We start from the raw sequence: 13,029 nt of genomic DNA, 5'->3' as shown, positions 1-13,029 counted from the left end.
GGTATGTTGGTGCTATTCACTTCACTCGTGTTTATTTTCTCAGCCATAGGCCATAACAATTCAAACAGTAAAACAGTAAAACAAAAGAGCACAGCAATATTACAATTGAATAAAATAGACAATAAAATCAATGACTTACAGTGAGTCCCAAGCTCAGGTGTTGGTGCTATGGAAGCACACAATCATTCTCCCTTCTAACCTTTTGCCTACCAGCTCTTATATGATACAGGAGAAGCCAGCTGCGTATGTAGCTTCACCAACACCACCTTAAATTTTAAAGAAAGCATTGACATAGAGACTGGGTCTCCATTGGTAATACTGATAGGCAATGAAGTGCAAGTGAAGTGTAACAGGTAACACCAGCAGTTGTACTGGAAGGAGCATTTGTATACATCCTATGTATGCTTTTATAACAACTGCAACCAAAGAAAAAGAGAGTAATATCGACTGCATGGTGAATTACTAAACAATCCACACTATCAAAAGCTGACTTTGACACTTCATGGGGCTTCCCAACATTTTCAAAGACTAGAGCATCAACATCTGTAATTATAACATAATGCTACCCCCTGCCCAAATTCCCACCATTCATGTGGCAAAGCTTTATGGAGTTTATGGAGACTGTATAAAATTAATCTCTATTTTTAAACCTTCAACTTAAGCTAACTCTTTTCAGGACATAAAATAGGTTTTCCAATATAGGTTAGTACAGAATACATACACGCAGACGATTTAGAAGGCAGATGTCTTTGTTACAAAAGGTCGTTCATATCAAAGCTTGGCAACCACACAGATTATTTATTACTACAAGGTTCAGTTCTGTGCATCTGCAACAAATATCTATTTTGAGTTTACAATAGTGTAGCAAAAGCCATGTTTGGGTCACTGACCCATGTGGGGTATCCTAACACATAAATATTTTTTCATATGGATCAATTATCATGTGTGTGCAATCTCAAGGAGCCTCCATGTGGCAACCATTTTATTTCTAAGTGTAAACTATGTTTTAAAATTGTCAACATAATATGTAAAATCTTCCAAGAATTTTTTTTTTTAAAAGATGTATGATGAATGCCACAAAAATGATCGCCTTTCTAAACAAATTTAAGTCTCACTACTCTAGGAGATGGGGCTGAATCAGAGCCAGAAGGACTTGTGCAAGTATTCCATATATACAGTACTATCCTAAACTATGCAGAGCTATATCCTAGAACAGAATAACACCACACAGGATTGCACTGTTAGCATAATAAGAGGAGGGCATAACTGAATTTAAAGTTACACACTTGTAAGGCCTATTGTTTTAAGCAGAACAGTTAAGAATATGCTTAGCTTTCTCTCACTGAAAAAAATAAAAGTTGGAAGTGCATATGGAACGTAACCCTGAAAATACAGAATCTGGGAATGATCCAAACAGAGTCCTAAACTTTGTATACTTACACCTTTCTCCCTCCAAAAGGCACCACACAATATATAAATCCTGAAATCAATTTTTAGGGGTGGAGGTTAGGATACTGCACAAAAATAAAGAAACAAACAGGTCAACAGGATTTTTTTTTCAGTGTTGGACAATTTCTCCAAAAAGCATCCCTTCACATTCAGCAGTTGTATGAAAGTTCAACAGCCAATAAAATGGTTTCTATCTACATTTATCTTGACAAGCAAAACTGTAAACTACATAACTCATTAAAAAACCCTATTAATTAACTGCCTCCGGGGAAAGGGGGAAAGGCAACAATAAATTCACTAATGAACAATAAATTCACTAATTGTGCTGATTCATCACATCCATAAATTATTAAAAACAGAGGAATTGATTCAAAAGTTTATAGTAAACAAGCAAAATGGCAAGTCACATAAGTGGAAATGAATAGCAGGAAGTCATACAATTTTTGAAATTAATGTAATAACTTTTGTGAAATTGCCAAAGTTTCCAAAGTCATTAGGGACTGCCAGTTTTCTGGGCTTGCTTGTCAAGTTAAAACTTCTTCATATTGTATAATCAACTCTTTTAAAAAATAAAAATATTTTAAAGTAAAACTCTGTAATAAAACTGTTAAATGTGCTAATTGCAAATAACTAAACTTTAGGCAACAGATGGAAATCAAGGTAGAAGACAATTTCGGCAATAATACTTGAATTTTCAATGTTAGTTTCATCCTCTTCAGAAATCGACGAGTCTTTTAGCTGCTTGTAGTGTGTGCATGCATACGTTTTGCTACATCATAAACGTAGGTTACATCCGGTCGCTTCTCTGGATCAGGGTTAATGCACATATTAACTAATTGTCGCAGCTGGAAAAAATAAGGAATATGTAAAGAAATAAAATAATAATTGTGTCACCAGGTGCTGGCACCCCTACTCCTCCCCCCATTTTGGTTCTTTAATTAGTAATACTGAGAAATGACAATAATGTGGCAATCTTCTAGAGATGCATATTCTTAAAAGCATGGCATTTTCCTAGACATTTATGGTATTTTTCAAACAAATTTCCAGCACAACAATGTTATGGATCTTCAGGTACATCATTACCTTAAAGCAAAAGAGAAGTAGAATTGGAGTCTATTTATAGATGTTGGGGGCAAATATTTGGTGATAACTGTATGCAAGATTCACATACTAGCTTAAAGCAAGTTTAAGGAAAATTATGGTCATTTTTTATGGAGTTTAACACACACACACACACACACATATATATGTTTGATTGTGGAAAATTTAATAAAAGTAAATTTTATACTTTATACGTTTTCTTCTTGACTCCTCTAATAAGTTTAATCTAGAAATGGTTCCTGTGGAAGGTGCAATCAAACTTCATACTTTTACACTGAACAGGCCAGGTGCATAACCCATCCCAAGTGGCTGAATTCAGAGTTTAAAAAGCCATATACCTGCATGTGGGTGGCTTGTGTGATACATGCAAGGTACTGCAATGCAGAATGTTGACTGGCTGCTTCAAACTCCCTTTAATTGCAATTTCACCACAGCATTGTGCTGAGATTAAAATGATTTTGAATGTAAGTTGTACGAATCTACTTTAAGCCACGACAGTGGTCAATGTGAATAAGCTTTTATTTTAAATGCATACATATATAAAAGCAGAGCATTAGACTTGCATGGAATTTGGGTTTCCCTTACTGTTTTCAATGTACAATTGAAAAATAGTGGAACAATCTTATATGGAACCATGTAGCTTATTATTACTAAAGTGCATAATATGCAGTTAAAGCAAGACTTATGTTCAGAATTCATAAATGGAAGATGACCCAGGATGCAAAAGAAAAGCTGCATAACCTGCCACAGAGAGAAGCGAAGGGATGATATATTGCAGGGGTAAAGAGAAGTATATTAGTAAGCTTAGCCAAGGGGCAGTCAATGGCTGGAGATTTCTGAGAAACAAAGGATTAGGCTCTGCTAAGAAGAACCATGGGGACTGAAGTCCAGCCCAGTGGATTCACTGATATTTAATGCATACCACAGGTATCTACTACATGGGATTTCCTTGTAAAAATGTGATGCAAAACAGAAGGAAAGCTGTGGTGCCCTTTACACATTCCCAGGCCACCACACTAATGGCTCACTGTAGAGCTCAATGTAGAGAGGTAGGCAACTGTATATGAAATAAAAATCATGGGTCATAAGGAAAAGTATCAGGAACTATATTTGAAAAGGCATATATATGCAAATTTGCTAAAAATTAAAGATGTGAGTCTCCTAGAAAGATGTGCCATTTACAGTACAATCTTAAAACAGTTACACCCTTCTAAATCCACTGATGTCAACAGACTTTCTTCACAGGTCTGCATTGTGAGTCTTTTAGAAATAATTCCAGTGGAGTTCAATATGGCTTGCTCCCAAGTAAGTGTACATAGGGTTCATTCTTCTTTTTCTTTTTTTAATGTGAATTTTCACAAGATGCCCATTCCATGCTGGGGAGGAAGAACAGTGTGGGTGAAAGAAAGAAGTAAGGAAACGGATTTTGTTTTGAATAATGAACTTTGAAAAAAGGCTCAAAGCTGAACTACATAAGACCACAGAATAAACTGAGATACCGGGAAGATGTCATAAACTTTCATGGTCATGGGGGCCAAAAGCAATGCATACTACCTTAATCAAAGCTTTCTAAGCATTTCCGAAGCACAGGCTGATGAGAAAACAATGCTGAAGATAAAACAATGACACCCAACCCAAACACATGTGATGACCTTAAAACATCTATTCTAAAAGCTCAACAATGGGCAACATTTCCTTTGGAAAGATGTGCAGAAAGCTGACAATCTTTTACAGAATAGCCTGATAGATGACTATAATTGTTTTGCCTGTTCCTCAAAGCTGGGAAGCTATCCTATTAACATGAGCTAGTCGCATCAGTAGCATTTGCCAGACTCGGGGGATTCTAATGTGAATTAGGCTGAGCTGAGTTGCTAGGATAGCAATATATTCTTGTCAGGTATGAGATGACCAGCATGCTCTACTGAAGCAGACTGGGACAGTAACTAAGCTGGGGGTGGAGAGGCTCCTGTTGCATCCCTGAACAGCATCCTCCTTTGGCTCTGCTTATTCTCCTTAACCTCCTCTGTGAACTTAGCACAAATGACAGTATTTTGCCTGGAGCTTAGCCTCGTAGTAGGGAGCAGCAGCAAACATTTCTTTTCACTTTAACAGGTTTGTAGTCTCCAAGTAAGGGGGAAAAAAGTGTCCCTCAGGTCATAAAAAGGGACACTAACACCCCTCCCAACCCTGACACAGGTAAGACATTGTTTAGAAATTCCTGTGATGGCAAAGAACCTAGATTTAAACCATTAAAATGCTGCTTATCCGGAGCACAGTCATTCACAGTCATGGTCACTATCCCAATGAACATGGCTGCCATGAGAGACTTTGCTATATTGGTAGGAACAGGCTTCATTTTAAGAGGTTCTGTCTGAGCTTAATGGGCCACAGTACATGGTCTCAAATCTGACACGTTGTTAGGGAACAAAATCTGTCTTCCGGCTCTAGGGCCACCAAGACTAAGGGCAGATTGAGCTCCTGTTCCAGTGGTTTCCCCACTTTAACCTTTTCCTGTATAAATAAACTGGTGGCATATAATCCTATGTGCAATAGAGAAACATTGATGATATTGTTGCAATAGAGGCAAGTCCTGCCTTCCATGTCTGATACTCAGTGGGCCTGTCTTCACTAAGAGAGAGAGAGATCTTGTGGGGGTTACAAAATGCATTTGCCTGTTACGCACCAAGAGATCCATTGTGTGAATGCATGCAAGGACATACACATGCACATACATATACCGATTCGATTAGCCAATTAGCCACAGAGTAAGCTGAGAATAAAAAAGTCAATTAGGTTCTACTCAGATGCCCAATGCAGTGACTTTTAATTATAAATACAGGCTTTTCCTAGATTCTTTCTCTGTAGCTGAGAAACTGATCTTAATAATCAGGATCTTCACACACAAATTCCTTTTTTTTGTATAAATTTTTATTTTTAATTACTAACATCTAAAACTACAAAAAAAAAGGGAAAAAGGGAACAGGGGGAAAGGGAAGGGACAACATATAAAAAACACACACTACATCTACAAGTATTGCATTCCCTTCATAATACAATTATTTAAAGCTAAACTTTCTAATATGCTATTAGATTGGTAGATTCTTATAAAATACAAACTACAGTCAGGATCAGGTCTTCTTCCCCTCCCTGCGTCTCGGTCTCAGTTCTCTCTGAACAGCTACAGTAGCTGCGCTCACTCACTCCTCCCCATTCCCCCCTTCAGATTCTAAATCTTCTCCTTGCTGGAACTCTTGATGATTAAACATAAAGTCCCTCAGCTGTGCTTCCGATGTTATCTTGTAGGCTTGGTCTTTATAACTGAACCAGATACTTTCCGGAAATAACCATTTGTATTTTATTTCACGCTTCCTCAGAAGAGCCCCGCCCCTGCCCAAAGTCATCCTATGCAGCGGGGAGACAAGCCAGTCAAGAACCCTCCAGCATAGCTGACTCCCAGAAGCTCAAGTCAGGCTGAGGGGGAAGAAGGCACCCAAAAAATGACATCAGCTGGCCAAACTGGCTATCAGAAGCTCAGCACTGGCTGCAGCTGGCCAGTTGCAGAGGTGGGAGTGGGCCATACACATGCCTGAAGAAGCAGCTATGGTGGCTGAGCAGAAGGACTTTGCCCTCTGGATGATGCCAGTGAACTCAGTATTCTCAATAATCAAAACTTTTACTGTACTAGTTTTGTATAATATCTATTTATAGTGCAACTATTTACTCATATGTGAAGTCAAAGCCAGCTTTTTATAATGTTAGGGCACTGACTGCGATTGCATAAAGAGAGCATTGAGGTACAAATGAAATAGACCAAACAGGTAGCTTTGCAGGAAAAAAAACCAGTGGTTTGTGAGTTTGCCCCCCAAATCAAATACATTTGACAAAAGAAAATAGTAAAAAAATAAACTGCCATGCAGGCAGCAGTCTTTGAAATATCTGTAGTTAATATTGGCTTCAGTATACTGAAACTATATTGAAACATCCTGTCCTTCAGTTCAGTACCTTTGCTGTTCTGGATAGGAACTAACTGTTCAGTATAGGATTCTAACCACTCAGCAGGGTTTTTTGGGGGGAGGGGGGGCTGTTAGCACACTAGGTCTAAGAAACAAATGGAACTGCTGAAGGAAAGAGGTAAGATGAAAGAAAGAGGTAGGATTATCACAATAGAAAGCCACTGTGTATGATAATGACTTGCAAAGGAGAGTGATATCTGAATGGGATAGGTAAGTAGGGTGACTAGCATCACAAGGGATATCGCAAGCCAAAGAAAACCCAGAGTCTCTGCCATCTCTACATAAAGTACTTAATTCACTATACTAAAGTTTGCAAATACAATGCTCTCTATCAATATTAAGAAGCCCTGAGTCAAGATCACAGGGTAGAAGTCTGATCCATAACCAATCTCTGTAAGTTAAGGCAAATACTGAAAAAAGATCAATTTCTAGTGGAACAAAAAATATAGAGAAGATGTAATAAAACAGATCTTAGACTACTATTTTGTGATTTGTTTTAAAATATTCTTATGTGAAAGCAGGCAGAAGCCATGCAAAGCAATTTTATTCCTTTATCAAAATAATTTGCATAAAAAATTCAAGTGAATTTCATTGTTCAGTGATCCCTGAACTCAGCTGCTCCACAGAGTGCACTTTTCAACTTAGATAACATTTTTAAGTCTAAATTTTCTAGAAGAAGTCTTTAGGATACTGCTGTAATCTGACAGGCACACTTTAGCCTTTACTTCGTCTGCAATTCCAAATCTGCAGAAAACTTTCAAAATTAAAACTATATTATGAGAGACGACAAAAGAATTCTTTACATATATTCCCACTTTTTAAAAGAACTTTTATATCAGATATGATTTTTTTAGGTGACAAACTGATTAAAGTAATAATTAACTGCTCTACTAATGTTACTTATGTCTTTCACTTCATTTGTTAAGGAATTATGTCCAAACATACGACAGAAAATAAAGCCCTCTCTCTCTCCCAGGCTGTTATACAGTGAAATTATTTTTAAAACAAGGGATATTACAAGTAAACCTCTCAGTTTCTGACTGAAGGAAACACTTTTGTTCTGTGACCTCCCCCCACCCCTCCCCTGAGCTGCTGGAAACTATGCAGACTATGTAAGGGGGAAAAAGCCCCTAAAAACCAAAGGTGGAATCTATTTCCCTTTCCCAGTACTGAGACCTTCTACTGGGGCCGGACTTTGATATTTGCCCCTTGGCTGAGAATCCATATATCCAACTTCACACTTAGCTGCAGTGAAGTAGCCCTGCAGGCAGGCCGACTTCAACGAACCACTAGTGGTATCATCATTAAAATCCTGCTGAAGGTCACCATAGCAACCGCCTGCTGAGGCTTCACTGCTGCACTCGGCATCTCCTAATCAGCTACCATGTGAAATGCAAATTCAGACAGTCTGAAAATTAGTCAAGAAGAATAGAGGATGAGGATGCAGATACGTGAAATATTCATGCGCTTCGTGGAAAAAGGAAGACAGCATGAATGACACAACAAAGAACGGCCCCTGACATTCTTGCTATCATTTTGCATTATTGTTCACACCCTACTGTATTTCTAGGCCTCCAGTTCTGAAATTGCCTATATGAAGTGCCATATTTATATTCCATAAAAATGTAATAATTAAAAATGGCCACTGAAAAACAGCTAATTGGGAAAATTATATTAAGAACATGTCGCACACATTACCTAATGGATAGGATTATCTCACCTTGTAACCATCTTTCTTTCAGAAAAAGATCTTCTCTTTTCAAAGTACAATAAAATTATAAGAATTGTCACACTATATATGACAAAGAATTTTTTTTAAAAGACCAAGCAGTCCTGGTCTGCGATATTTTATTAATTATCAAAATGGTAAGAAGGGAGTTTCTTGGACTAGAATTACAAGTTACTTCCCATTTTGTAACCTAAGCAGTGCAAGACTTTAATACTTACAAAACATATTTCAGAGAGGACGTTTATATGCATTTCAACATAATCTTTAATTCATGTAAGTAGAATAACTTGCTATAGCCTCTTTATCGCTTTGCAGCTGCTAGGAACTGCTATTATTTTACCTTGCTTAAACTTAACAGAATGTTGCAGTATATATATGAACAGATATGCACTGCATTCCCTCTTATATAAGAGAGATACACGTAAGATATTCATATGTCCATCTATATTAGTTAACAATGTTATTTAAACCATTCAACATTTAAAATACTCTACTTTTTTAATACCTTCAACATTTAAAGCAAAGAGAAAGATCACTAGCACAAGCTTTGACATGCAGGACAGTTGCACAGTCTGAGTTCACCACTGTAATGGCACAATGGTTCCTGACATATGTGCAGCACCTACAGTGCAGAGGGACCCCCACAGGGCATAACAGAGACCTGTCCACCACCACCCCACCCTTGGAGTGCACAGATGACTTCTCGTATCAGGTCATCACAGGGAACAGAAACTTGGAGTTCATACTTCTTGATGAAGCAAAGCTAAAGTGTTGGCCAGGGAAATGGGAATTGCCCACAAGCATGTCTTTGTCTTAATGATAAGATGCACACATCTGTGCATGGGAAAGGAAAATAGTGCTCTGTTATACACCCTATAAGAACCTTTCCATCTAGGAGCAATGTACATATGCAGAGAAGCATCATGCTCTTTTTGTGTTCCCACAGAACAGGGTATATTTAAAATGTGACAACCAATTATAAAACTTATTTTTCTGTGCATCTTTCAGTGGGCTCAGAAGGATTTATGAGATTGCAGTTTAGTTATCTTTTGCCAATACATGACCATCATTTGATCAGATCAGCTCTGGCATTTAAAACATGGTGAACAGATATAAATTCTTATTACTCTAAATTATTGGGAGATTGTTTAGGGATTGTAGACTGCTATAGGATAATACTTCATAACAGTAGCATAACAGAACATGCAGATGCCCATATGATAAAGTTGAAACCATTGAACATATGATTATAAAGTGCCCCATATTTGATGAGTTAAGGGCTAGCTTAATCACCCCTCTACTTAAAAATATGGAACTACCTAATATGACAGCCCAGGTGACATGGATATTATTGGGTGCAAAATATATAGGGCAAAATATATAAGGGCAATAATTATCTGAGAAAAAATATTAAGTTTTTTCCATTTTAATCTTTGTTAAGGTGATACCTGTACGAGCGGAACCAGACAGACAGACAGACACTCAACAGCATAGGGTTATGACAATGCAACTGCTCACCATCTATAGCAAGCCAAAATAAGTTGTTAAGAGTTAGCATCCATTTTAAGTGATTTATTCTTCGCTATGTTAATCTCTTGCACAGGATCAAAATCACAGAAGACTAGAGAGACAAGTGAAGTATTATCTCTGATGTTTGAGCAGTTATTTCCCCAATACTTGGTCTCCACTAGAAATGTGCTTCAACCTGCAGCCAAGTTGACAGTGTTCCACTTTCCCCTGTAATCAAGTTCAGAGATCAGAACAGGTTCCTGTTGCTCAGTCTACAAATAAACGGACCAGTTCTTCTGCACCAGCCCCATTGAAATGAATGAGATCTGCACTAGAAAACTTCCAGGCTGTCGTTTATGCCCAAGATTCCAGTCCAAATGAGAAATTTTTTTAAAATAAGAGTTCACCTTTGAACATCTCTTCTTCCACTCCCCAAAAGCCCACAAGAAAGGGAAGTTACTCACTTCTTCTGAATAGTGATCTGATGGAAGGGGTGGATAGTCACATTGTTCTATCTTTTTACATAAAGAGTACAAGTTCATTTTGTCACCGTAGAATGGACTTTGCAATGCAGCCATCTGTTTGGGAGAAAAAAAATACAGCCAAACATATTTAGTTCCTTGAAAATGTTTTGAAAAAACACTACTTTTGTTGGGTAAGTCCAATGTACATTTTAAATGGACCAACTTCTTTTGTGCTCTGCTGTCAGCACAGTTGTTCTTAATGTAGTACAACGTTTATTATAGGATCATTTGTTTTTAAAATGATATACACTATATCTAACATTAATGTTATGACCTGTTTACATACAACAAATTCATTTCTGAAGCCAGATTATTATAAACAAATGCTAACTTTGTAGCCATTATGAAGAATGAAGAAAATACTGTTTTATAAATGCCTATCAAGGGAAATTTTTGTCTGGTTCTATAGAACTGTGAAATGGCTTCCCTGAGTCCCTCAAAATTCATTCTCTACTCCATGCAACAACCTAAACTACATCCAGAGCTGAGGAGTTTTTCAAAAGTGTTTTGTGATGTGGTATGGTAGTCTAGTGTTCTAAGAAAAGTGATGGAAAATTCCACGGGGTGTGTGAAGGCCTTTAAGCTTGTCTAAAGTAGTCCTCTGCATCCTGGACCATAATTCATCCTAAATATCAGTTGTGTTTCAAACAACATACCAAAACATGCCACAATGAATCCATATCCTATCACATTTCTAACTCTTAGGACAGTTTTAAAAGAATACAACCTAAGTAAGAAAAGATAACTTTCTTATGTACAGTGAGACATTGTTGAAGGGGATATGCACATTCTTCTAAATCGTATTTGTTAACCTGAGCCCCAGTTGCTTTTTGGGAACCGACAGGAAGCTGGAAACCCTATCAATCTCAATACCTTCCTCGGCAAAAGGATAGATTTTGGCACTCTCTTTACTGTGTCTAACCTTCTGGCTGGTTTCCAAACTTTTAATCTCTACTTATTTATGCTTCATGCTACCTTGTGTCTTCTCTTTGTTTTTTCATTATGTGGTCTTCTTTAATACAATTTCACTATCTGTTTTATGCAACACGAAAAATGGAATATCTAAACGTAAGGCAGGGAGCCATTTTCTGTTTAAAAGGCACTCTGATATACATAAAGGTTACAGTCTGAACATCTGCACCCAGTGGTGCACATTACATCAACTGAAACCAAACATATATTGCAAGCACATGTACAGATACACATACAACAATAAATTCTATCTAGCAACTTTAAAATGTCATTAATACATCTATTACTTATTTCATAACAATGTTAGAACTTGACATTTCAAAAGCGAACAAATACTGTGATAAGATTTTTCAACTTTTAAAGGATTTGTAAGAAAAAAATGTGCACTGGCTTCTAAACCCTTTCAATCTCTGAACCAGAGCAATGTGAGCACTGCTTCGAGTGCAGCGCTGCCCCAAAGTCAGTCACCCTTTTCTACATGTGCTAATAAGTTTGATTTTGGAAGGACAATGTGTACATTCCCTAGACAGGCAGAGTGTGTGTGAAACACGCTAGTCCATGCTGTGCTACTCAGTGAGCTTCAGCAGGGACAGGACAAGCTGAAAATGGCTCTCATCTGTCTTGTGGTCTTCCAGATAGAACGTTAACTCCTTCACAGCCAAATGCTACCGTCTCAGAAAAGGTATATTAATAAAAAGACACTCTGGTAAGGGAAAATTCCAAGAGATATAAAACACCAGAGCACAACAAGAATACAAAAACCCATCACAGCTGTGTATACTAATTAGAGATCATAAATCCTCTCCTCGGTTTTAAAAACTCAAAGAACAAGGGATGAGGGTTCTGAAGGGGGAAAAAATTTCCAACAGTACACCCCCTGTAATATTAAATCTTGAAACAAGTATAATTCATGCCATATTTGAGTAACAAAAAAAAATCAAAGCTAGAAATTTCAACAACAGAACCTGCTCGTCTGCAGAAATTCAAAATAAATGCAGAGATAGTCAGTGCTGGTTCAGTTGGTAGTCATTAAAAAGTACTTTTGTTTGAATGCTGCAGAGTGTTAAAGAGAGAGAGAGAGAGAGAGAGAGAGAGAGAGAGAGAGAGAGAGAAGCTGAATGTCCCCTAAGGAGTTAAAACAGGAATACTATATTTTCATGCATCTCCTGCTTTGACAGATGAAAAATGTCAACTGTCCTGTTTTTATTTTCAAGCTTTTGCACTATTCATCTGGTTCATTAGTGCATCTCGCTGCTGCCCCTGACAGCTGCTCGCCCTCTCCTCCCAGCAGCTGAATTTTTCAGGCTAATTTGATCCTCCACACTGAGACGATCGCTAGAATGATTGACTTGCTCCCTGACCTCCAGGGTCTGACTTTCCTGATTAGTATTCTGGGGGTGTCTGAGGGACGAAAGCCCACTGTCTGTCTTCAGGGCTGGTGGCAGCACTCTCTCTCTCTCCCTCTCCCTCTCTCTTTTTGGGAACTGTAAGCCACCAACCTACGACCCTGTAAGGATGCAATTGCTGCGCTGAACAATAAAGGAAATGTGTAAAACCTACTTTTCCATGTAAAGGTCCATGTAGCGAAAGCATGGCATCTTGATTTTAATTAGTAAAGCCTACTTTGTTGCATATCAATTAAAACTGCAGCGATTAGAGATTTTTAATATATATATATATATATATCAGGAATATTTGAAAGGTAAATTCTCTGAGTTTAAAATGAACCATT

General features: G+C 37.7%; 1 protein-coding gene across 3 annotated transcripts in view; it reads right to left on the bottom strand.

Annotated features, from left to right (window-relative positions):
- Positions 1 to 1,813: 1,813 nt before the first annotated feature.
- The window catches only part of NEK7 (NIMA related kinase 7), a 115,021-nt gene continuing 103,805 nt past the window's right edge, over positions 1,814 to 13,029 (bottom strand). For all 3 annotated transcript variants that reach the window (XM_054981188.1, XM_054981191.1, XM_054981189.1), the window contains 2 exons: positions 10,266 to 10,379; positions 1,814 to 2,294 (listed from right to left, as the gene is read on the bottom strand). In XM_054981188.1, coding sequence (XP_054837163.1) covers positions 2,184 to 2,294; positions 10,266 to 10,379 — 225 coding nt within the window. In that variant the 3' untranslated portion in view covers positions 1,814 to 2,183. The remainder of the gene's footprint in view (positions 2,295 to 10,265; positions 10,380 to 13,029) is intronic.

The sequence above is a fragment of the Eublepharis macularius genome, chromosome 5 (assembly GCF_028583425.1).
Source record: "Eublepharis macularius isolate TG4126 chromosome 5, MPM_Emac_v1.0, whole genome shotgun sequence".
In the NCBI taxonomy this organism is placed as follows: Eukaryota; Metazoa; Chordata; class Lepidosauria; order Squamata; family Eublepharidae; genus Eublepharis; species Eublepharis macularius.
This window is presented reverse-complemented; position numbering and strand designations above follow the sequence as displayed.